The sequence below is a fragment of the Chrysemys picta genome, chromosome 11, assembly GCF_011386835.1.
Source record: "Chrysemys picta bellii isolate R12L10 chromosome 11, ASM1138683v2, whole genome shotgun sequence".
Taxonomy (NCBI): Eukaryota; Metazoa; Chordata; order Testudines; family Emydidae; genus Chrysemys; species Chrysemys picta.
The window spans coordinates 18,435,895-18,462,919 of record NC_088801.1 but is presented as its reverse complement, the minus strand read 5'-3'; the positions used below and the strand labels follow the sequence as shown (position 1 = coordinate 18,462,919).

Here is a 27,025-nt window from a genome sequence, read left to right as displayed (position 1 = left end):
AATTTTTTTGCTTGGGGCAGCAAAAAACCTAGAGCCGGCCCTGTCTTACTGACATTTCCAGCTGTTGCTATTTCATGTTGTTATGGGCACAAATACTTCAGAAGCATCAATAATTGTCTTATATCCATTTTCAATGCTTGAATTACTACTGCAGTATAGTTGGTGTGGGTAACTGTTCAATGGAGCAGTCATAAAATTAACAATCCTGTTTTGCTTGCAACAAGAAGCAAAATGCCTTGATTTGCCTTAGAAAAAAATCCAACATATATCTATGAACCATCTGCTGTCCAGGTCACCCAGTATCTGAAGAAGAGCTTTGTGTAAGCTCAAAAGCTTGTCTCTCTCTCTCTCTCAGCAACAGAAGTTGGTCCAATAAAAGATATTACCTCATCCACCTTGTCTCTCCAGTATCTTATTGCCATTATAAAAATAGTTTACATTATTTGTAGTAGTTCCCTTCTGATGCTCAGTCATTCACCGAAATTTACTTGTGTGTTCGTAGAGTCACATCTTCTCTGTCTAGCATTTGAGTAATCAGTGAATCAACACTGCTTTTACTAATTTTGTTTAGGGTTTAACTTTTACTGCTGCCACTCACATCGTGTTTGCTGAATTATACTGGGACCCTGGACACATGAAGCAAGCAGAAGACCGAGCACATCGAATTGGACAGTGCAGTTCTGTAAATATCCACTACCTTATTGCAAAAGGAACTTTGGATCCTCTTATGTGGGCAATGTTGAATCGCAAGGTATGTATTGAAATAAAACTAAGTAGCCAACAAAGTGTTTGATGTGTGTCTGGAATCCACAGTATTCAAGGATGTTTGCTGTAGAGGATTCTATAGAGGGGCATTGTCCTAATCTCAGGATATTAAACCAGCCAACGTATGTACAATTGCAGGGGACCAGAATGACAACTCTTATTCAGAACTAACTTTTCTCTTTTCTGCTGTCCTTTCCTAAGAGGCAAAGATAAATATGTTTTGTTTTTTAAGATGCAAATGGGGAAAAAAAGATCATTAAAGGATTCAATAAGATTCAGCAGGCTGATGTAGTAGTAGACAAGATAAACATGACAAAACATTTATTTCTGTCTTTTCACTATCAATTGTGAAATTGGGATGGCTTGGATGAAATTGGTTTTGAGACAACTGTTTTTCATCCTGGAAAATATTAACTGAAGCTTCTATTAGAAAAGTATAGAAATTGAAATTTGGAAAGGTGATAATTTTAGAAATATTCACATCAAAATTTGCAAAAAGCGTTAACAGCTACTTGTGATAGCTTAAAACTTCCTTACATATGACAGGTACCAAAGGACTGGAAAGAAGAGATGTAGGAAGGATGCTGCAAGTAACCACTATCCTCTAAACCTGACTTAATTAAGGGGAAATACTAAAATGACTAGGACTGCATTGGTTGGTGGTCTTCATCTGCAAGATAGACATTTGCATTAAGAAACGTTATACACCAAAATTCTAATGCATGACACTACAAATTTAGCCCCTTAAGGGAGTATTATTGTTATCCATTGGTTGTGTTTGATTTGTATTTTTTTTGTGATGTCAGTGTTCTTCTGGGCATTATTCAGGGTAAATGGATTAGCTATAGTGCCACTATTGATAAGCACTAGATGTGCCCACAAAATAAACTCCACTTATATGACTCACCAAAATGAGATGCTGCTCACAATAGATTGTGCAAATACTGGCTCCCACTTAGTGGGATTTGAATATGACCATGGGATCTGCTAGGCTGTTGGACCTGGCTCCTTCTTGACTGGGTCGGGTCAGGGGGAAATCAGTGGTGATAGCTCTCAAACACCACTTACTTGTGACATCAAAATCAGGTGCAACTCACAGTAAATTGTGCAGATCTGTGGCAGTCACTCTCTTATTTTACAGGAGGAATAAAATAATTCGCAATGTTGACATTTAAATTATCATCAAAGGGCATCTGAATTAACCCCTCACTTAGGTGAATGAGGGCACTTCACACCTATCTGGTCTATTGTTTCAAGCTATCTACAGGCTCATCTAAGGTTCATTTACTCTTTTCACATTTCTGTGTTTTTCTTTGCAACCATAACAATTAGAGATTTACTTAAAAAATAACAACCACCTGGGACTCTAGAGTACAAGATGATAGCTTCAGAGAAGTGCTGGTATGACATATGGACATGTACGAGCTGATGTGCATTATTTAGTCTTTTTTTGGTCAGAAAGGCTGCTGAACATTCTTAAACCCACAGGTTAATTTCCCCGACACCAACCCAAGAAACCATCTCTTGTTGCTGATATGCTTGTCAGTAACTGCTCAGTCCTTTTCGAAAGAGTGACTGAGAAGGTGATGGCTGTTCACTTCCAGGCATATTTGGATACCCAGCATCCTTGATTAGTTCCACTCTGTGTTTGGCCTTCTTTTGAAGCAGAGGCTGCTCATCTCAGATTCATGATTGATTTTCTGCTAGCTTTAGATCAGAATCAGCTGATTATTTTGGTCATGCTAGACCTTTCAGTAGCTTTTGATATGATTGATCCATGTGTTGTTTTGGGAACTAGTATGTGTTGTTCATGTGTCTACAATTGCTTTCCAATATGTCATACCTAGAAAGATGTGGCTTTTAAAGTTTTAAGTTGGGATTTACAAAGGAGTCTAAGGAAGCTAGGTACCTGAATCCCATTACAATTCAATGAGAGTTGTATGCCTAACTCCCTTAGGCTTCTTTGAAAATCCCAACATTAATATTGCCTTAGCTACATTCAAGACCTGCTCCATGAGCATTGTACAGATGGGTCTCAATATTCAGACAATACCTACCACTTAAGGATTCCACCACAGCATCTGAAGTCAGAAATTAACGGTGCTTTTACTTCAGTCGTCTCTAGTGTATGGAATTTGCTCCCATTTCTTCTTTATTATTTTGTATTTGTTTTATTCTATTGCCCAGTGCCCTGTGGCCTTTGGAATGGGTAAGGCAGATTGTAAAAAGCACTAGATGTTTCCTGTGGCTGGGAGAGTCAGAGAGCTGACCCTTGCAGGTTTCCTCACACTAAGGGTAGATATTAGCAAGGTGCCTCTCAACCCTAGCTATCCTGAGAAGCGTCACAAACATATAAAGGCTTTGTGAAAGGGACATATGTTGTTTAAGGGTTTTGTAGTAACATTAATCGATAAATATTAACTTCCCCTAACTGTCCCACTGCCAAGTCATCATACAACAATAGATTTCATCTTGGCCATCTTGATAGAGGATTTGAAGGAATATCAGATGGTAGCCTTATAGATCTTCAGTCAGTTATTTAAAACATTTTTACTTTGAATTACTAAATTGTGTTCTGCACTTTTACAGTTGCTGAGTTATGTTTGAAAGGGAAGTAACACTTAGTAAACTTGGGCAACTAAATTTACTCCGAAGTGTGAAATAATTAAATCCCTCTGTCTGCAGGCCAAAGTTACAGGCAGCACATTGAATGGTAAGAAGGAGAAATTGCAGGCTGAAGAAGGTGATAAGGAGAAGTGGGATTTCTTGAGTTTTGCTGAAGCCTGGACCCCGAACGAAAGTCTTGAAGAGATCAAGAATGAAGTTTTATTCACTCATGTAAGACAAGATGGATATATATCTTTTTCTATGCTCTTCTTTTCTAAAATAATTCTAATACCTAGTGATTAATTGTGCTTCAAATTAAATGTTAAATGCCCCTATTTGAAAAGAATGAAGTCTGGGAAACAGCCTTTTAGATTATTACTTGTCCTTCTCTCTCTCTCTCTCTTCCCCATCCACTTCTTCCTCTTTTGGTATTGATTTTTTCTTGCTCATTTTGCTGCCATTTCTCCTTTTTAGAATGGGTTGATGTGGGGCTGTACAGGTACCTATTTTCTTGTCCAGCTTCATTAGGTATGCTGTCTTAGTGAACCAGTGAAATTATTAGACTGTAGAATCGGCCTTCTGGCTAAGAGAGGTGAAAACATTATCTAGTGACCTCTCGAGGGAAGTAGTAGAAGCACCATCACAAAAGACATTTAAAACTAGTCTGTAGAAAGTGCTCAAGAATATTCTGTTGAGTCATGTTGTCCATTCCTACCAGTGCAGGACTGTTCACAAGCCTTTTTCTAGCACTGATCTCAAGAAACATTCTGGTGGGTACAAGCACTTTTAGTTTATAGCTTAATACTGAGTAGCGTGTTATAATTACAGTTAAAATTGACCAAAGTCCATCTCTACAATAAAGGATCTAGCTCTGTAATCCATTGTGTCCTTTAAATTATCACAACATGCTGTTTTCCTTCGAGTGATTGCTCATGTGTATTCCACTATAGGTGTGCGTGCTCGCCACGTGCACCGGTGCCGGAAGTTTTTCCCTTAGCAGTATCCGTAGTGGGGGAGCACCGCTGCAACCTCTGGAGTGGTGCCGGTATATCGCGCCATAAAGGGGGCTGCGTGCTCCCCCCACCCTCAATTCCTTCTCATCACACTATGCGATCGTCTCCCAAGCAAGGGATGACGCCGGGTTTGGTAGGGTGGTGCTCCGCCCGGGTAACCCTTAAAACTTTGCTTTAAACTCCTACCCGCCTCCATCAGGTATAGCTTGGAGTCACCTATAGTGGAATATACATGAGCAATCACTCGAAGAAGAAAGGACAGTTACCTGTTCCGTAACTGGCGTTCTTTGAGATGTGTTGCTCAGGTGTATTCCACGTCCCACCCTCCTTCCCCTCTGTCGGAGTTGTCTGGCAAGAAGGAACATCTCAAAGAACGCCAGTTACGGAACGGGTAACTGTCCTTTTCATTCATATGTATCTAAAATGTTGTATATTGTATGTTCAATCTGGCTCAGTGAAAAATTGGGGTGATGCTAAATTATATTAATCTGGGCACTCATAAAAGAGCATGATATTAGGGATGAACGTATAGCATCCTACTACCAACTAAGACATCTTAAAATTTGCATTTGTTGTTAAAAGCAAACAGATACATTTATTAATTTTGTGAACAAGGAAATAATGAATGGAAATAACCCGATTGCCTTCTAAAAATATATATATGTCTGATATACCATACTATCTTAACTTTCCTAGTGCATGTTGAAGGGAGATGAAGGAAAAGTCAATCTTCCCAAAGACTGTGTAGTTGATTTAATGAGAAATTTGAGTTTCTCAAACAATAGAAGAAGCTTGTATGTACAGATCAATTGTTTGAGCTTTTTCTAAGATTTCACAATTTTATCATAGCTCTCCAGTGAAAATTATATTACTAAAGCATGCAAGTAGCTTTGCTGTCCTGTTAAGCTTTTTATCTGCTATCATTTGATATTACAAAAAATCCATGTAGCTCAGTTACTACAAATATCAAGTTTCTAGAGTATTTAAGATTTATATGCTGAGTTCTTCTATATGTGAACCATCTACATAATTTTCCTGTTGATCTTTCTTTCAGTGACTGATTGGTTGAGAGAGTCTCTCACAAAATGTACAAGCCACTTGTTGCAAACAGTTGTTTACCTGATAGGAAATAAAATTGGGACCTCCGCATTATGATGAATATACACTTCCTTAGTGCTTTATATTTGTTCACTGCTTTCACATTCCAAAGTATTCCCAGAGCCCTTTGGTGAAGATTTTCAAACTTGACTAGTGATATTGGGATACTCCATTTTTCTGTGTATCTAATTTGAAACACCTTCAAGGGGCCTGTTTCTTAGAGGATGGGTGCACAGCACTTCCTGACAATCAGGTAGGGTGACCATGTGTCCCGATTTTATAGGGACAGTCCCGATTTTGGGGTCTTTTTCTTATATAGGCTCCTATTACCTCCTCACCCCCGTCCCGATTTTTCACATTTGCTGTCTGGTCACCCTACAATCAGGTTTCTTGAAGGTGTCTCAAGTTGGGCACCGAGAATCAACAGTCACCTTTCAAATCTTGCTCTTTAAATATACTGAAATTACTTCACCTAACACTGAAATGCAGCCACCTCTGCAATGGAGTGTTCAAATCAGGTTTTCATACCAATCAACCGTAAACAAGATTTTAGGACAGGAAGTAAAAACTATTATATGAAATTGAAACGGGAGTTTAGACTGGCAGAATGTAATTGCCCACATTGACTCTTGCCAGGAAACCAGAGCTAATACATCTACCTTTGTGAAAAGTGCCAAGAGTGTTTTAATAACCAGAAGATGGCATCTCCTACAGCACAGGGTTGATCAAACAACATGCAGGAACCTTGATCAGTTCAATCAGTGGTTCTCAACCTGCAGCCCATGGTATACTTGCAGCCCAATTAGCACAACTCTGCGGCCCATGTGACATCTTCAGGACCATACAAGCAGGGCCGCTGAGAGCGGTTTCAGGCCCCGGTGGAAAAAATTTCTGGCGGGGGGGGAGCTGGATCCGGGATTTTTTCGGGCCCCCCAGCAAGGGCGGACTGGCTAAACAGGGCCAACAAGACGGGGGGGGGAAGCCAGGCCCTGGGCCCCCTTCCGGACTGCCGGGCCCCAGTAATTTGTATCGGCTTCCCCCCCCCCTCGTCGGCCTTGCATACAAGTAGCATATATATTGTATGGATGCAGCCCAAATAACACAGAGAGAGCTGCATATGCGGGCCACAATGGTAAATAGGTTGAGAATCACTGATTCAGAGGAAAGAGTTTCCTCCTGCTGAATCACCAACACAACTTATTGCAGCACCCATTACTTGGTAGAACTCTAGATACTGTCTAAGTCCAATCCTTCTTAGCGTATGAATTGTGATAAGTTCATAGCTCAAGGTGGTGCATCTGCAAGCCAATAAAATAACTTTTTTAATATAGTAAATAGCAGTGAGCATGTGACTACTATAAAAATATAATGATCATAGGATAATGTGAAAAGGGAAGCTATGCTGAAGAGTAGCTGGGCTTTATGGAAAACTTTAAAAAATGTTGTCTACCAACACCAGTTTGATATGTCATATTTCTCTATATTTCTCTTACTCTGGCCTTCAGTGTGATACACTTGTTCTTGAAAATGAGATATTTTTTGTCTAACAATTCCAAATGAATCTAAAATATAATCCTCTTTTTGACATCACAGACAGTTGTTCTGGAAATGACCCAAGACGTGTACTCTCACAAGTGTCCTTAGTTATACTGGCAGGAAGACATCTGCAGGAATTAGAATTAATAATTATTTACTAATATGTGAAGATATGAAACTCCATATAAGTGTTATTTATTATTACAATATATAAACAGAATTGTTTTCAAAGCTCAATCTTTTTGCAAAATAGCCAGAATTCCTCAAGGCATCAGTATTCAACAAAGTGGTTTATTCATTGTCTAGTTATTATTTATTTATATAAATAATCACCCACTTCTGGATTGCCCAGAATAATCCAGATAGCTGAGGTTGGGTCATTTCATTTAATAAACTTGCATTATATCCCTTCCTGCTGTTCAGTCTTTAAACTGTTAACTAACTAGTTGTTATGATATTGCTCTGAGTGTTTTTCAGACTATCAACAAATGTCCTTCAGAAGCTGGCCTATGTTTGGTAATAAGTTTAAATGTCTCAAGTACAGGGCTGTTTGTCCTGAATGTGCTCCAGTGTTACACTTGAGGCTTTTATAACTTTAGTTACAAACTTTTGTAAACTCCATGTCCAACTGATTTTTCTAGCCAGTCACTATTTTAAAAAAACTAGTGATTAGCTAAGGACAACAAAAATGCAACACTATTTCAGTCCTAGTTGCCCCGTTTAATAATGTTTGCCAAAGAGCGTAGGGAGAGGGTGATTTTCATATTCATGTTTTGAATTTTCATTTATGGCATCACTAGTGTTAATTCTTCTAGGTCATTTTTGATTTTTCAGAGTAGCAGCCGTGTTAGTCTGTATCCGCAAAAAGAAGAACAGGAGGACTTGTGGCACCTTAGGGACTAACAAATTTATTAGAGCATAAGCTTTCAGGTTTTCATTAGCTATGGTGTTGTTCAAGCTTCTCTTCATTTAGTTCATTACTTATAACTGAGTAACAGATTTCTCAGTGACTCACTTCAGCATGCAGTGCTTTTTATTCCTCTTCTCTGAAATTCATTTATTTTGAAGTTTAGGATTGATGTTATAAAGTAGTAATGAGCTCCTTGCAGAGTTATCAGTTGAGATAGGGGTTCTGCTTTGATCAGTGCTTGTTATTGTTTGCTGCTATTCTGTCTAATATTTGTCATAGTTTTATCAGTTTTGCTAGATTTCTTTCTTCTCTGTTCTATTTCTTTCATTTTGTGTTTAGTCCTGACAATAACACAAAGATTGAACATCCCTAAAAGACAATTTAACAACTGTTCTTTTTCTTTGAAAGAGCATTTTTAAAAGTTATGTTCTGTCCACTGGTCTATACCATAGAGAAAGGGTAGGCAACCTATGGCACGTGTGCCAAAGGCGGCACCTGAGCTGATTTTCAGTGGCACTCGCACTGCCCGGGTCCTGGCCACTGGTCCAGGGGTCTCTTCATTTTAATTTAATTTTAAAAGAAGCTTCTTAAACATTTTGAAAACCCTATTTACTTTACATACAACAATAGTTTAGTTATATATTATAGACTTATAGAAAGAGACCTTCTAAAAACGTTAATATGTATTACTGGCATGCAGAACCTTAAATTAGGGTTAATAAATGAAGACTCGGCACACCACTTCTGAAAGGTTGCCAACCCCTGCCATAGAGCAACATTTAGAACATTTAAACATTAGAAAATGTTTAAAAATAGATGATACAGAGTGTTGAAACTTCAGTTATTAGTCATCGGGGGTAACATACAGAGTATAGGGGGATGTTAGTATTTTGATATTGGATAGCGCATAACACATACAGTCTGCAATATCCCCAATGGGGGACAGGGTTTAAGGTGGATGAATCAAGGTACAGTCAGCAAGCAGTGAGGGTACATCACTCATACAGGAATTACAGGCAATCATAGGTATAAATAAGTGGGCCGGGTAATGAGGATAGGATGACCCTCATAAGGTGGAGTTCGGTTCGGGGGGTTCAGGGTTCAGGTTATAAGGTCCAAACTACTGTCCAACCCAAATTATACTATGGGTTTTGGCTACCACCTTCAAAGTTAGCCATGTTTATTTATTTTCATTCTTATAGATTAAAGGGTCTTAACTGGTACCTGTTTTGGTTCCATTGGTATAGTTTGATCATGAAGCCATTGACCAATTTATAAAACAATGATCTAGGCCAATATCAAAGAGATCTGTCCACGTACTTCCCAGGAAGTCTTCCTTGATGTACATCTGCTTTTGAATCAATAGACTTCTTGGGCTGAGCTTGGTCAGGGTTAGATATCAAAAAACTTACTTGATATATGTCAGGTAGCTGATGTGTGGCCTCAGAGAGGAACCTTGTACTTTCTGTGCTTTATTGCTTCAGGCAGCAGCAGCGCCTGGGTTACTTGTAAGTTTGAGTTAAGCACCATGATCAGGATATTACTCATGATGTTATTATCCTGGTTCTTCATTCATCATTGTCTTATGCAGCTGTCAGGGTGTCAGTTGGTGCCATTGCATCTGCCTGATCTGTCACCTCTCTTACTTAAGCTATACTTGTGCTATATCATTTTATAGTGCAAAAACTGGCTTTGAGATGTTATCTGACTCAATCTCAGTTTATCACTCTGTCTTCAACAGCAAGTTGCCTCAAGTCATACAGCTATAGTTGCTGAAACCCAGTACATGCCATGTGGATCCTTACAGACTAATAAGATTCTGTCTCTGGTGTAATCATTCATTGCTGCCCCTCTTCAGAATGCACTCCAGCATGAAAAAAGTGTATTTAAACATCGGGGGGGGGGGGGATTTTAAATCAGTGGGTATATAAGCAATTTTCACTGCACATTTAGTTTGATAAAAATGCTTTGAGATACTAATTTCGATGGTTCAAGATTTTTGATAGTGTTTATGATTATAAAGAGTTTTGTCAAAATAAACCTCAAACAAGTAAATACACTTGATCTGACTTTCAGAAGTCCTGAGCACTGCTTATGGGTACCAGATGACTCTCGGTACTGAGACTCCAGTGTCTGGATTACCATTGCTTCCCAGTACCACAAACTTCTCAGCCTTTTTCTACTAGGGCCTCCCCATTGGAGGACATTGAGGAGGATGAAGGAAACATTAGATTAATCTCCCCTTTACCAGTGCGGGATTCCCTTCCACATCCATACAGGAAGCCATACTTCAGCCAGGATCCTCATCTATGACAGGGATGGTGGGATCAGCCCTGAGTGCCACGCTTTCTTCCATATGGGACCCCCCAATGGCTATACTGGGATCCTTGGGCAGGATATTGGTAACAATTTGCAAGACCTCCAGCTCCATTGCACTGAGAGGCAAGGGTGACACAGTCTCCTCTACCAAACCCCCAACACAAGGAGGCCTTTGAAGAACAGGAGACTAGGGTGGTTAAGGAGGCCACTCCTCAAACTCTTATTTCATTCTCAGTCATGGCCATCAGTGGTTGACAATTTTTGCCCATTCCTGGACTTTGTGAAGAGGGTGGCTGACACCCTTCCGATACCTCTTGAGGAGGTTAAAGACTCACCAAAGCTCCTGAACGTTCTGCAGTGGAGAAACTGCTTGGGAACTACCTGAAGTGGAGCACCCATAGGGACACTATTAAAGGAAGAAGAAGAGGATACTCACCCCATTCAGTAATTCACCCAAAATAATTCCCCATCGTTCTGTAAAACAAAAGATGAGCTTTCCATCTGATGCAATTGCAGCACTGATTTAAATGTTCGTTCATCATTTTACGTCCTTAGTGTTGCCAATATGTAATAATTCACTGGATGGAGTATTAATTTCATTTCAAATTAATTTGAATACACTGTAGGTATTAGTGCTCCCTTGGAGTATAAAAATTGCAATAGTTTTTAATATGTACACATTTTAACCCAAACTTTGACAGAGTCAGCAAGCTATTTGAAAATGACATTGCTTAGGAAGAAGCTAGTACTTAAGGAAAGAGAACAGCTTTTAATTCTTTCCAAATGTTAACTCTTTACAGCTTGACTGTACAAATTAATTTAATAAATAATGGATTTAGCTTAAACCAGGACAGTTTCAAAATACAGCTAAGAATAATCTCCATTTTGTAAATGGAGAAGCTGAGGTACAGAGAGGATATGTGATTTATCCAAACTCACACAGAGAATCACTGTGAGAGTTGAGATTAGAATGCAAGTCTCCTGGCTCTCAGTTTTGACTTTATAAACACTGCCTCTCTTACTTCAGAGAGCTACATCTTATGATGTTCAGTTAAATGGATGAGGAAAAGAACCTGATTATTTTCCGACATTTTTCATACTGCTTTTCACCATGGAAGGGTATATGATATAGTGTCACAGTAATTACACTGTCATGGTTGAGTTTTTAAAGTATTACTATGTTAAAAGAAAAAAAATCACAATAAGATGTCCAGCCAATATATTATGGTACAAAAATTCCCTTACTAGTACACGTATAGCACTTAGCCTATAGTAATTAATTATTTGAAGTTTACAAATGGAGACATGAAATTTAAAATTCCTAATAAATACAGGACATTATTCTGCTTTATGACAAGTCACACTGTTACCTATAAGGCCTTGTCATCAGTAGGGGGGAAAAAGTTTTAACATGTATTAACTAATGTGTTGAAATACAATGTAACAATATTAGGATTTTTCCAGGGAACCTGCTAACATTTGTTAAAACTACAACTGCCTTGTCTACACTAGCATTTTGACATATGTTAAAAGTATGATTTTTTTCATAGTGCTAGACATGGCCTAAAATCTAGACCTATAATACAAAACCTCAAGGAAACTGGGAGTTTGGCTGGTTTTGTAGTTGTGTTAGCATATTATATCAGTAAACATCCAGTATGTATATACAGAATTATTCTAAAATGATATTAAATCTCTCATTCTGTTGTATATCTTTTTTTTTTAAAGTACCACACTAACAATTCTGTACATTTGTGCTATGCTTATGCTGATTTAAACTTTTGACTGGAATATTAAAAATTATCATAGTTGAGAAATAGCATTAAATTACTTTTAAATTGAGTTTAAATAATTAAAAGAGAGTGTCTATCATTTTCTGTCTACTAATTAAAAATTTAAAAAATACCTCAAATTAGAAAGACAAAAGACGCATAATTGAGGGGAAAAAAATGTTACAACTTTAAACTTGTGGACTATATCTACTATATCTACTGGAGGAATTTTAGATCTGTATGTTTGGTAATGTTTGTTTCTCTTTCCTAGTTTGAAAAAGAAAAACAACATGACATTCGTGCCTTCTTTTCACCAAAACCATCTGAGAAAAAACGCAAAATTGACTCTTGGGATAAATCACTGAACTTTACTGTAGGAGAGTCTAGCGTCACACCGGCAAAGGACATAGAGGAGGGCAGCAGGCATTTGGATGCCAGAGAAATAATTGATGTGGATGCAATTTTTTATGAAAATGGTTGTGAGCCTGAAGCTAAAAGACCAAGAGCTATAAGTACGCCCACCCAAAGCAGCTCTAGTAAGAAAAAGAGAAAAACTTTGCCTGGAAAAATAAACTCTTTGTTTACCAAAGAAACAGATCATGGGTTTTCTGGTGACTCTCCATCTACTTCAAGGGAAAAATCACCTTTAGCCAAAGCCTGGTGTTGTAGTCTTTGCACTTACACTAATAATTTGTTATTACCTTATTGTGAAATCTGTGAATGTCCTCGTGGCAGTGATGGTGAGTAACCCATGCTTCAAGTTGTAACTGTATAGGCATATTCCTATTTTGTTTTGCTTCAAAGATTATAGTGTCTTTGTACTAGAATACATGAGTATTTACAAATTCAGACAAAATATGAAGAATAAAATCATCACATGAGTTGGAATTTTTGAAATTGTCTCCTAATTTTGGTCAGGAACTTATTTCCGAAAGTCCTGTGATATGACATTAATTTATCAAAAATGGATACCTGATTAAAGTCAGTAGGATGTAAATTCAATGAGCAGCAGCAGAAATTGTTTCCATGGCAGCAAGCATGCCCTACAATCCGAACCCTGCTGCTTTCTTTCCTTTCAGAGGATTTATCATTATCAACAAGCCAATGAAATTATCCATTTTTTTTCCTATCTTTTCACAGCCACATAATGCAGTGTAGATGCTTTACTTAGTTAAACAAGTATGTAATTGTCACAAGAGCTAACATTTAAGACATGAAAAGTTTTTAAATTTGTAAATATTTAAATTTCTCCCCTCAAAGAGTAAAAATTGGAATGTCCATAGTAAGTTTGTTTTAAAATAGCCTAAAGATTTGTATAAAGTCCTAACTATCTGTCTCCATGGTATATACATTTTGGTATCACTGTCATCTAGATTGTGGAGAAAAGATGAGTAGGCGTTTTTTAAAAATCTGTTTAAACACAAATAATAAGAGCTATTAGCCTTATATATATTTCTTTTTGAAATAGCATAATCAACTAAAGGACATATTTTAAACTTCATATTTCATAAGCAAAACAGAAAATTACCCTTAGGAAATTACTGATGTGCTTATTGCACAATGTACATACTTTATTCACCATGATATATACTGTTTTGTATTTTGAAATTAAGTTGCATGTATAACATATTGCTTGTACCTTTTTAATACTAACTATTAGGATGTGAGAGGATCATATAAATTTGCTCCAGGGACCTGAGTTAGTGGACTTGCTCCAGTTCTTGGGTGACAAATAGCCATAAAATAAAAGCCACCACAGCATTGTTGACAGTTTCAGTAGTGGAAACCAAGGATAGATTGTGTCATGGACTCTGAACTCTCTGTTTAACTCACTGGCTGACACACATCAGTAAGCAGTGCCTGTGCAATACCTATTCCATAGAGGACTTTTGTTTCCAGTGTCATCAACATGGCTCATCTCATAGTCACTAAAATTCTCTTAAGAAAAAGAATAGAAACAAACATATTTATATGGGTTCTAATTGATTTCACAGACATTAAGCTCTAGTTTCTAAAATAAAATATATTTGCTGTGGGGTGGAGAGAGAATAAGCAATTGATCTATACATTTTCCTCAGATGAATAATAAATAGTGTATAAGCTGAACTTTAAAAATTGTATTGAAATGTATTAACATTAGTATTGTTCAACATTAGGAATAATATGTTGAATAATATGTAATTTTCAACATCATGCAATTTAAAATATTTTTAACATTTAAGTTTAAACTTAAACATTACAGTTTTCAGGTGTTTCATTGTTTAAAATTATCTGTTAATATTTCAGCAAGTCTAAAATTAATTTCATTTCATTTATGGCACAGCTGTTCTTTCAGAATTAACTACTGGATTATTATAACCAAAATACATTTTAGGATACTTTGTTTCAAATATAAATTAATATTACTGCCTAATATTTATCTTATTTATTTAACTATTTTTATAGAAGCAAAGTAAAATTGATCACTTTCCTGTTTCTTTAACTATAGATAAAAAGAATACAAATCAAATGAATGATCCTCCCTCTACTCTGAGTGAAGGAGAAAATGCATCACAGGACTCAAGAAAAATCAAAGGTATAGCAGTATGCAATGCAGACAATGAGAGAGAGGATTTAGTACAAACAGCGACTGAATCATCTGATGAGATTCGGGGAGAAGTAGCTAATGCTGTTGAAAATGGATCTGAAGAATGTGAGCAAAAGCCTCAAGAAGGTAAAGAAAAATAGGATTCCTAGTTGAGCCAGTCTGTCATAGCAGTTATGCAAAATTGCATTAAACATAAACACTGGGATGCAGATTCATTTGGAAACCACATATTTGAAACACAAAAAAGCTCACACATGCAGACTGACCACTGGGTTTCTGGGTTTCACCGTAGTACAGCCAGATGAATTGTGAGGTGGGCTGAACCCAACATTTTCATCCAACTGTGGCAGAACCACAGATGTACATAGTATTGTTCACAGTTTGCTTTTGGGTTGTGTGACAAGTATGCCCTGTGAGCAGCTGCCAATTAGCAGGTTGTTGATCCATGTACAGTGTGTCATTTTATTGAACTTTGTGGCTGCAGATACTAGTCTGTGGTTATATTGTACACAACATAGATACATTTTAATGTTTCATGAGAAACACATATGGGGTAAAAATACAAAGGTCCTTTTAATTTCCCTCCGTTTTTCTTAAATTTTCTCCTGCCCATCTTTCCTATAGGTTTCTTCTACTTTGTTGCTTCGTTTGTGGGTGGCAGGATGCAGTGAATTTTGCAGTGCGCATCCTTGTTGTCCGTTGGCCTGCTAGTACAGGTCATATTGAGCTGTTATCCGAGGCTGCAATTAAATACAGAATTTCTGTGATATGTAGAATGCCTGGTATTCATGTTCATTCTTATGGATACAATTTTTGTCACTGTAAAATTATGCATATCCTTATTCATTCAGTTTGTTCAGCAACACCCAGAATGTGTCTAACTTTTTTAAACTTAAGTAAAAGATGCTTCCAAGTATGCATGTAACAACTAGAACACCTTCTTGTAAGCACACTGTCACAGGGTGCTTTACTCACCCCGGCTGGCGTCGCTTTCTGGCGACTCTGGGGATTAGTTCTGCCTGATTCAGCGTCCCTTTTCTGGTCTTCCACCATGCCGCTCTCCTCCTATTCACGGAATCATACTATGGTTGCTTCCTGACTTAGCCCTCTGGCCAGGGTCACTCTGTGATTTCCCCTTCTGCGGGGAGATTTTCCAAGTCTCTCTGCAGAAGCAGCATCAGACAGTCCTCTCATCCACTGCCCTGACTGTGTCACTCCTGCAGTGAATCAGGTAGTCATCTTGTTCACTGCCCCCAGCAATGCCATTCTGTAGTGGATGGCAGGGAAGCCAAGGCCTACCCTCTACTCTGGGTTCCAGTCCTGAGCCCTATAGCGAGCAGTTAAGGTATGGATTTTCACCAACCCTATTGCTGTCTTCCCTGAACTACTTGGAGTGTACAGACTTTTATCTTGGAGTGTTTTGAATTAGGTAAGGATAGAGGTATGATGTGTTGCTGTGATACTTTAAATACAGACTTGTAATGAAATATTATTGATATAAGAATAGTATTCAGGCACTCCAGTCAGAATTGAGTCCCTCTTGGGGTAGGTCTGGTACAAACACATACAAAAATATTGTCCCTGCACCCAAGACCTTACAACCTAAGGATAAAAAATACAAAATTAGAAGGATGTCACATGCTAGAACAGACAGAACTGGTACAAAACAGAGGTAGTAGCTTGTGTCTATTATACCATTAGAAACATCATTAGAGAAAAGTTTATTAGAATGATATTGCTTAAGTTGTTAGAACCTTGTCTAAGTTTTAATTCTAAGTTCCAAACTAAATATCAAATACTTTTTTGTAGCTTCTCCCAAGGACACCATTTTAGAAGTGAAGCAAAGCCTAATATGCTTTGAAAGAGCAATGTAAGGCTCTCATCTTATGACTTTTAGATCTAGTTAACCTTTTTCTGTGGCTGATGTGCTCATTTTCCCTTTTTGCTCCAAGTGATGAAGATTAGATTTAAAAAAAAAAATCACTTTTCTTATTTTTTATAGGACGTGTTGATAATTCAGATACTTTTCCAGTGTATGATGTGTTGAACTTCTGTGCAAGTAGGAATACTGATAGAATTCACCTCTATACAAAGGTAAGCATTACAATACACTCAATCTGTACAGGTTTCACATACTAGTATGCTTATTATAGGGCAACATTTTACTTTATAATAGTGAAAGGTTTACAGTGCATGTATTTATGTTTTAATTTTCTTATTTCATACCAAAGCTTTCTTTTTTATTAACTGAGATGTACAAAAATTAGGCAATTTATCTTCTAGTTCTTTTCCACCAAGGAATTAATAATAGTTTACTAGACAAGATAACTTTTCTCCTAGCTTACAAACAAATACAAATGTTTTCTCAATAGATATATTTTAGAAGGCTGATAAATTGGGTTATCTATTGAGGTACAAATGTTAGTGGTTTATGAGGTTTCTTTGCTGTAAAATAGGAGTTTCATAACACTTACTTATTAATGTGGTAGACTTTTTCCTCTCCTGGTTGTAAAAATCCTGCCTTTCCAATTATTGCTAAACTGAGTTGAAGACAGAGATAATCATTGTCATCTTGTGAAGGTGCTCATCCAGGGCCTTATCCAAAATTAAAATCAAAGGGAGTCTCTGTTGACATATATAGGCTCTGGATCAGGCTCTTGAAAATTGTGCTTTAATCTAGAAGACAATAGAGTGCAACATAACAACAGGTGTTTTCTGTTAAAGTACTATCAGATAACTTTTGATTCTTCTTCGAGTGCTTGCTCGTGTCCATTCCATGTCAGATGTGCGCACGCCATGTGCACTGTTGTCAGAGAGTTTTCTCCCAGCAGTATCCATAGGACCGGCTCTATTGCCCCTTGGAGGCCTGCACATATGCGCCAATATAAGGGGCTCTGTCGGCTCTGCACCCTATCCGTTCATTCTTCGCACCCATGACGGTTGCTGGAACGCGCTTGCTCTTGCTTCGGCAAGCCTTCTCCCAGTGTTTTTCTGAACTCTCGTTGTATATAGCTGATCGTTTTTAATAGTTTGTCGTTTTTTTTAGAGTTAGTTGTTAGTCCCCTTAAGGAACTTTGTTCCTGGGACAGGGCCTGCCCCGGTCCCCGAGTTTCAAGCCTTGTGCAGCTTGCACAAAGCCTATGCCTGTGAGTGATCCTCACTCCAGCTGTTTAAAGTGCTTGGGGGAAACTCATGTAAAAGATAAATGTCGGATCTGAGAGGTTTCAGAGCCCGCATGCAAATGACAGGGACATCAGACTGAAAGCCCTCCTTATGGAAGCCGGGCTGAGATCAGCCTCCAAGCCAGGCAGATCAGACTCGGCACCAAGCACCTCCACCTCCGTATGTAGTGCTCCCCCAGCACTGGGTCCTTTCCGGTACCACTCAACCTCTCCAGTACAGGCAAAGTGGCACAGGAAGCGTGCCAACAGAAGGGGCTCCCCTATGCCTCAAGAAGACCAGAGAAGCCTGGGAGGTGACATGTGACCCATGTCAGGCCACTCGCCATCCCCTCAAAGGCATATGGCTGGGGAACTTACAGATCCCCACCGAGGGATCCCCTGAGTATACAGGGTGTCAGCAGAGGCATGTAGCACATGTGGGCACTGTCCACACCCGAAGCCTTTCAGGCTGCCAAAGACATAATGACCCTTTGAATTCCGCCCAAGACTAGGGATCGCCAGCCTGTGGCAGGGGAGCCGCCTAAGGCCGTTGTCTCAAGAGGGAAACCTGAATTGGGGCCCCCTCGGTGGTCCCCAGCCTGTCACCAGTCTCTGTCTCCGGCCAGGTCTTGGGCATCGAGGTGTCCATCCCCAACTTGCCGGCCCCGGTCTCCATCACCTAGATGCTGGTTGCCTCAGCCTATGCGCTGATCACCAAATCCCAGGCATTGGTCACCAGATACCCGACATCGTTCTCCGGCACTGCGACACCAGTCCCTAGAGGCCCGGTGTCGGTCTACTGAAGTGTAGTGCCACTCACGTGAGTCCTGACACCAGTTGCCAGAACCCTGGCACTGGTCATCGGAATATCTGCACCGATCTCCTAGTCCTCGCAGCCGTTCCTTAGTACCGAGGCCTTGCTCTCCAGACCCCCATCAGAGCTGACTAGAGGTCATGACAGCACTGCCTTGGGCATCCTATAAAGAATCTTCATTGGGTTCCAAAGAGGAATCAGCGCCACCTCTGAAGAGGCACCACCATCCGGCTTACCAGACAGATGTCGGTGCCGTCCGTCCTTGGTCCCATAGGCCCTGGGTCAATGGCCAGTCTACTGGCAGTACTAGAATCCATGGGGGTTTCCACTGGCACTGGGTCACCTTTTGCACTCCCCTTCAGTAGTGACCTCTGAAAGGAGCACTGTGGCCCTGCCTCAGCCCATGCCAAAACTAGCTTTGGACTCGGACTGTGGCACCGAGATCCCCATGGTACTCCCAATTGAAGGAGCCCCAGGACAGATCAAGGACCAGCCCCTCCGGTGGCTTCCTCCTCGTCTTCCCCTGATGAGGCACTTGTGGGGCCTGCTAACCCTATACCCTGCAGTGATCTCAAACACCACCAGGAGCTTCTTAAGAAAATCGCCTCCAATCTGGACCTGGAGGTGGAGGAGTTCAAACAACCTACAGACCCCATTTTTGATATTTTGACAGCTGTGGCTGCAGCCAGGGTGGCTCTCCCCATTCACCAGGAGGTACTCAAGGTGGTAAAGGCACTCTGGCAGACCCCCGCTTCTCTGCCCTCAACTTCCAAGAGGGCAGAGAAGAAGTAGTACGTGCCCGCAAAGGGCTACGATTATATGTACTTCTTCTACCCCTCCCCTCTCTCCCCCCTCCCCCCCCAGTTCCCTGGTGGTTGCTGCTGCCAATGAGCGGGATAGGCAGGGCCCAGGCCAGTGCTACCCCAAAAAACAAGGAGGCAAAACTATGTGATGGGTTCCCCCCAGGGTGCCACCTGGAACTGCAGTACCACAGAGCCCTCTGACACACCAGCCTGGGCTCTCTCTCACTGTACTGCTGTGACAAGCTGCAGACCTGCTCCCTGTTCTTCCTCTCCAGACAAGAAGACTCCTGGAAACACCTGAGGAACAAAAACTGAATGGGGGTGGGAGGTGTTCCAGGTGGCACCCCAGGGGGAACCCATCACAAATGCTTGGACCTGTTCAGTAGAAAAGTTTATACTACTGGAGCCTCCAGTTGCATATTGTAAACCAACAAGTGCTACTAGGGCGCTACAACTTCGGCGTTTAGGACTCCATGATGCACTTCAAAGAGTCACTGCCCCAAGAAGTGCGGCAGGAGTTTGGGGCCATTGTGGAAGAGGGAAAGACCATGGCAAGAACCTCCCTCCAGACTTCCCTGAATGCGGTGGACTAGGCATCCAGGTCGATGGCGTCGGCAGTCGCCATGAGGAGGGGCTCAGGGCTGCCGTCATCAGGGCTGTCACAAGAGGTCCAGCCATTAGTGCGGGACTTTCCGTTCAAAGGGTCCTCGCCATTCTCGGACCAAATGGACACGAAGCTGCATGGAGTTAAAGACTTCAGAGCCACATTAAGATCCCTTGGCCTTTATACATCAGCAGCCTCGTGCAGGCGTTTTAGGCCTCAGCAGCCCCCTTGTTTCTCAGGTCCATCCAGGCACGAGACCAACTAGTGCAAAGGGAGAGGTTACAGGCACCACTAGAGCCTACCAGCCTCTTCCTTCTCCCAGCAGAGTACTAGCAATGTGCCGAGCAGGCCTACTGCCCGGCGCTCCGGGACTGGGGGTGCATGGGGGACTAGGGGTCACGGGGAGGGAGTGGTGCACCCTGGGCTGCAGGGAGGGAGGGGTGGAGAGAGGAGGAGGGGACGCGGGCTAGCCTCCCCCAACGGCTCGTTCACCCGTCACTCATGGTAAAGGCCCATTCGACAAGGACACAGGTGTCTTCTGCAGACTTCCTGGCACAGGTGCTGATTTCAGGACATTTGCAGAGCTGCAATGTGGTCCTCGGTCCACATGTCTACTGCCCATTATGCCATCACCCAGCAAGTCAGGGATGATGCCAGTTTTGGCAGAGCTGTGTTACAATCCACTCACTTGTAAACTCCTAGCCCACCTCTGAGCGCACTGCTTGAGAGTCACCTGACATGGAATGGACATGAGCAAGCACTCAAAGAAGAAAAAAACAGTTACTAACCCTCCGTAACTGTTGTTCTTCGAGATGTGTTGCTCATGTCCATTCCATGACCTGCCCTCCTTCCCCATGGCCAGAGTTGACAGCAAGAAGGAACTGAGAGGGTGCAGGGCCGGCGGCACCCCTTATACTGGTGCATAAGCATGGGCCTCCAGTGGGCAATAGAGTCGGCCATACAGATACTGCTGGGAGAAAAGTCTCCAGCAATGGTGCATGCAGCGTGCGCACACCTGACGTGGAATGGACATGAGCAACACATCTCGAAGAACAACAGTTACAGAAGTTTAGTAACCATTTTATATGCTAGCATGTGCTCTTGGAGAATTGTTTTACCAAAATCCTCAACTATGATCAGGAACCACCACCACAATCCAGCACCAAACTTTTCCAGGGTGAAAAATGAAAGTCCCTAGTTGGACTTGAAATTGTATTTACTTATGTGACTAAGCCATCTTCATTGGTGAAAATTAGAAGAAAAATATTTTCTATTTGATTTTTCAATCATTTGGGAATATATATATATAATTAAAATTATATTTTTACGTATGGCAGTGGTTTGGGTTGTAAATGGTTTACAACTTACCAATCTTTCAGTTAAATAAAATACTTACAGCTCCTGTCCACCAGTAAGTGTTGGATCAAAGTTGTAGTCAAGGATATTCTTTAAAATGTTCAAAAGGATAATTAAAATGTTTGTATTGGCAGAACATTCATAGATTCCAGAACTAGAAGGGACCATTGTGATCATCTAATCTGACCTCCTGTATAACACAGGCTTCCCCAAAATAATTCCTGCATAAAATCGTATCTTTTAGAAAAACATCCAATATTGATGTAAAAATTAAAGTGTTGGAGAATCCACCATTGACCCTTGGTAAATATTCTGAATGTCACTAAAAATTATGACAGTGCATCATTTCAACCTGCAAACATAATAGTGTTTTCTCCCAAGTTTCAGAAAACTAAGCAACTGGTGCCATATATGTAATGTCAGATCACCTTTTGAACAAAACAAATTAAGAAAACTCCCATTGGTATCCAAAGATGTTAGGGGTCAAAAATAAGTTTACTAATATTGTTTTTTAAATTGTCATTTGGGGCATTGCTGTCACTGTTTCATTCCAACTCTCTGCTGGTTTTCAGGGGGAGATCTCTTCAGTTTAATGGACCTTTTCTTACAAACCTATCAATCTTCAAACCAGCTGTTGTGTTTCAGAAGCAATTGAAATCTGGAACACTTGGGTTCTGTTGCAAGTCTCAACATGAATGAAAGTTTTCTACTCTGTGAATTAAATAAATCATTTGTTTAAATGAACTGGGAAAACAAATTCCTTCGTATAACCCACATGGCTCTGCAGCAACATTTGAACCAAAAACCTTTACATCCTCACCACAGAGATCTACTGCTGGAGCTGTAGAAATGAGTGTTATCCTCTGTATGGAGCTGCCACTAAAAGCAACACATACTTGGCTCATGGGTCATTCATATTCAAGATCAGGGTTCTAGTGCCAATTCTGCCAGAAGTGACCTTGTGCAAGTGAAGCTCGCAGTTGCTTTATTTGTAAAATAAGGATAATAATATTTGCCTCCCTCCTAGAGTGAATGGTATGAGGCCATACTCAGTTTGAAATACACAGAATATAAACAACAATCAGTAAAAGAGGGAAGATTAGAGCTCATAGCCTTCTGGTTCCCAGATTAATGGGTCTTCTCCTCAGCCAAAAGTGTATCTGGAGAGTGAGTCTCTATCTTGTAAAAAGAAGAACAGGAGTACCTGTGGCACCTTAGAGACTAACAAGACTCTATCTTGTGTACTGTGACGTACTTTAGAAGTCTGCCTTTATTTTTCTCCAAGAGAGCTCTTTTTCTGATCAGTCAGTCATGAACAAGGCTTTGGCCTGCATGGACTTTAGGTGGCGGCTCACTTGTTGACAATCATCTGAGAAAGAACTTGCTCAGAGCACAGAGGAGGCACTGAGCACGCTTCACCACAGCATGTCCTGTCACCTGATTTAAAGTGGCATAGAGTCATTTTCTCCACTCAAGTAAAAATTCTAAGTCGTCCCATGTGCTATGCAGTACAGTTGAGTTAATAACTATGTTGTTTAATTTAGTGAAGTTGGTGCTTCAGATCTATTCAAAGATGATGTATTATATGTAGGTGAAGATGATGCTTAGAGGTAAAATTGTAATCCTCTTTAGTTGCAGTATAATACTATGAATCAGATTTCCTGAATTGATATTCTTACTGTGGTTTTACATTCACTGTGCAAATACCTTATGAATTTCTTCTAATATTAGGAAACTAGATTGTTTGGGTAGCCATTGAAAAAAATTGGTACTTTTTCTATATTGTATTACATTACAACTGTAAACAAAATTAAAAGACTTGGATTCCTTCAGGATTTAGTGGGTTTAACTAAATTGTCTGTATTGCGTCTCCAGGATGGAAAATCGCTGAACTGTAATTTTATTCCATTGGATATAAAATTGGATAATTGGGAGGATTTACCAGAGAATTTTCAGCAAAAACAAAATCGTTCATTGGTAAGAACAATCTTTAAAATTTTACTATGAAAATAATGTAATGTTTAATTTGAACTTCTTTAATTTTTATAAATGGAGAATATTTTGTTACCCTGCCTTAAGTTTCAATTGCTGATTATATTTCCTCAATGCAGACAGATTTTATAAATGTTGATGTGAATAATAAATGTGCGTTCTGTTACTTTGGCAAATTATCACGCCTCCTGTTACCATTTCTGTAGATAGAATCATCATCACATCAATTAGTTTCTCATTTACAGGATTAGTAAGTGATGTTCATAAGTTATCAAAATTGCATATCTTAAAGGTTACGTTTTAAGAGAGGCATACTGTGAGTCGAGAAGATATGCTTGACTGCGTCACACTTGTGATGTGCATAGGCCGCAGAGTTCTCAGTGTGCTCTATGGTTACTCTCCTCTCTTAGCAAGACCGTTCAAATCAATGTAGAGCATGACATGCTGAGACTTGTAGTCTCTGTGAATTCTATCTCTATAATGAAGATTACATCCAAAACATGACATTACAACTGTTAGGTTCAAAGTCAAGCCCTCAGAATTTAGGAAATGTCATTATTAAGGTTGCCCTGCAACACTGGAACCTTCATTTTTTTTAAGCAAGGTTTTTTAATGCAATTTCCTAGCTTCTTAGAAAAGCAAATTAAAAATAACAAATTACATCATGTTTAATCCTATTGATTCCCTCATGGTTTATCACAAGGCTGGGACCTTTAAATCTACAGCACAGACCTCAACCAATTGAGCTAACTGAGTAACTGGTAGCAATAGAAGGTTCTATTATCCATGTAGATCAGCTATTGGGAAGGAAGAGAGACACATTTTGTCAGTGCTTTTCAGAGGCGTAGACACTAGAGGAGTGAAACTCAGGAATCCTGGCTTCAGTTTCAGGCTCTGGAGAGGCGTGTGTTTCTAGTGCTTATAGACCCTTCTTCTCCTGTAATCTTCTGCTCCTTCATCATTCTGAGTGTGAACTGAGGGAGATACATTCTGTAAAATGTTAACAAAATAAATTTAAAAAAACATTGATTCACATCTCCACTGAAATGTCCAATTTCATTGCGTTCTTCCATGCTGCTCCAGCTCAGTGGGAGAGAAATCCTTACATGTACTCATTTTCATTTATTCACAAAAATAAGGATGAGGGAAGAAAATTAGGAGGAAAGGAAAATCATTATGATAGCCTACTTTTTCGGTTCTGAAGGCCTGTTTCTGCATAAGGTTTAAGTCACACCTGTAATAATCTAGTCCCCAAAGTGGATGTTTTTTTCACATAGCATAACCAGCTCATGGTTTAGTACAAAATGCTCTTTCAACTTGACTATAGTTATGCCATTCACCTCTAGTACTGAAACTAGGCAATCTGCATCACAGATCTAGCACTGGTGGGGGGTTTTTAAGTGAGACATGGGTTGTATCTGTGAACCTGATTACAGACTTCGTTCAGCTCGCTTTACTGAGCTACAACTCCCAATTGAGAGCAATGGAAGTTTTGCTTGAATAAGAAAGGCTGAACAGAGTTGTCCATGTTCAAACATCTGTCTACATTTTTATGCTACCTTAGGAAGGGTTTGCCAGTACAGCTATACCAGCAAACCTTTCTAATGGAGATGCAGTTATATTGGCAAAAGAGTTCTTTTGCCAGTACAGTTAAAACCTGCTCCCTAAACAATACAAGCTATATCAGCAAAAGAATTTTGTGCCAGCACATCTGTGTCTATACTTGGGCTTTGCCATCAAAGCTACATTGATTAAATGTCTGATGTTTTTCCCCCCCCTCTCTTGCCCCCAACCTCCCTCCTAATTTACATAGCTATATAGGCAAATATTTTAAGTTTAGATCAGGCCCAAGTCTTAAAGTTTCAGCAGAACCTTTGAAGCTCATATCAGAAATTATTACATCCCAGAAAAGAACATCTTACAGCAAGCAAACTTTTTTCCAGTTGACAAAATAATTTTAAATATAATAATCTAAAACATTTCAGTGTAATTAAGTATTTTTGTTTAATACCCGTCCTGTTGACCACTTGACCTTCTCTGTGCCAGATTCAGAGGTTTGTGAGAGAATGGAGTAGTCTAACAGCTATGAAGCAGAAAATTATCAGAAAAAGCGGCCATACTATTTGTAGCCCTATTCTTGCTGCAGAAGAGATTTCTAAACAGCAGGCCAGGCTGAGCAGCACCAAAAGGTATGTGTTTTTACTTTCATTCCTTCTTCTTTTGTATTCGTTCCTGCAGGAGGTCGAAAGTTTTTTATGTAATGTTCAGTGGAATCATGTTGAGATAATCAACTGAACGTTAAGGGATAACTTGTCTTATAGTGAAAAAATTAGCCATTTTGTGTGCATTTGTGCAAATCTGTTAGAACAGAATACATTGCCTGACTCTCTTTCACTATGAGTCCAGTTCAGAAGATATTTTGTTTCTGAAGGTTTCTGCAGCTTTAAACATCCAGAGACTGCTAGAGATTCCTGAGAAAAGTCTTTCATTTGTATTATTAAAATACCATTTATTGGCTTCCACATTTCATTTGTATTGTTGTTGTTGTTGTTTTGTTATTTATTATTAATTTAAGCACCAGCTGTGTGCTTAGAGCTTTAAAAGGCACATCAGAAGGCATACTATTCTCCTGAAGAGATTACAGTCTGTTTAGATGATACAAAATGTCCTGGGAGACAAGTTTCTATCCTCAAGCATTTATTTATTTACTTATGTTAGTGTTTTGGCAATATGTGCATAATAGTTTTTGTTTGTTTTGTTTGTGTGTTTTAGTTGATTGGTTTTTATTTTGTTGTTGACATCAGCTAGGGTTTTGTAGAAGGAGTTGGTTTTATGCCTTCCTTGCTCTCAGGCTTGTTCTGTGTAGACATAGCATTTTTTCTTGAAGAGACATATGGAAAGGTGGCCAATAGTAACCAAATCAGCTGAAAACTCTTCAGATATTAACTTTTCTTTTTCTATTTGGCGGTAGGTCAAATTAAGGAATCCGCTGTAAAACTGTAGTCTTGGTGCTTTAAAAGTTTTCATGTCATGCTGAAAGGGAATATCTCTCTGCCCAAAGGAGCTATTCCCCTGCTCCATTTTTTCCATCTCCTTCTATCCTTCTTTAACATTTCAACAAAATCATATTTGTGCCTTCATCTCTTGTCTTCCCTCTGGTAAATCCCTCCTTTATTTTCTTTAGGTCCCAGTAGTCCAGATTTCAGTCTGTCCAAAATACATCATCTTGTTTCTCCAGGCTTAGAAGCAGGAATAAATTATTACTTATATTTTTTCATAATCCAGAGTCTCCTTCTATACTTTCTCAGCCTCACTTCTTCCTTAGTTGATTTGCTATCCTCCTCGAATGCCAGGTTTTTTCAGTATTTATTATTGCTTTCCTTCCTATGTGTAAGGTGCCCAGTCAGTGGTAAAATCGAAATTTACCTCTCCTCTGCCTCCTTTCTTGGGCTACATATACACTATAACCAGAGGTATCATTTGCAGCTCATGTAAACGTGCTAGTGCTAGCTTTTTCATCTCACTAAAAGTAGCAATGAGGCTGCAGTGGCACAGATTGTACATGCTCATCCGACCTGTCATGGTATGTACTCACATCGCAGCCCATGCTGGAGTGTGTGTTGCCACATCCACATTTCTATTTTTAGTGAGCTATCTAAATTAAAGCTAGTGCAGGTATGTCCACATG

General features: G+C 39.7%; 1 protein-coding gene across 7 annotated transcripts in view; it reads left to right on the top strand.

The window, feature by feature from the left end:
• The window catches only part of ZRANB3 (zinc finger RANBP2-type containing 3), a 106,830-nt gene that overhangs the window by 68,167 nt on the left and 11,638 nt on the right, over positions 1-27,025 (top strand). For all 7 annotated transcript variants that reach the window (XM_005286817.5, XM_005286813.5, XM_024099745.3 and 4 more), the window contains 7 exons: positions 572-751; positions 3,451-3,603; positions 12,292-12,760; positions 14,509-14,733; positions 16,610-16,701; positions 23,221-23,322; positions 25,384-25,526. In XM_005286817.5, coding sequence (XP_005286874.1) covers positions 572-751; positions 3,451-3,603; positions 12,292-12,760; positions 14,509-14,733; positions 16,610-16,701; positions 23,221-23,322; positions 25,384-25,526 — 1,364 coding nt within the window. The remainder of the gene's footprint in view (positions 1-571; positions 752-3,450; positions 3,604-12,291; positions 12,761-14,508; positions 14,734-16,609; positions 16,702-23,220; positions 23,323-25,383; positions 25,527-27,025) is intronic.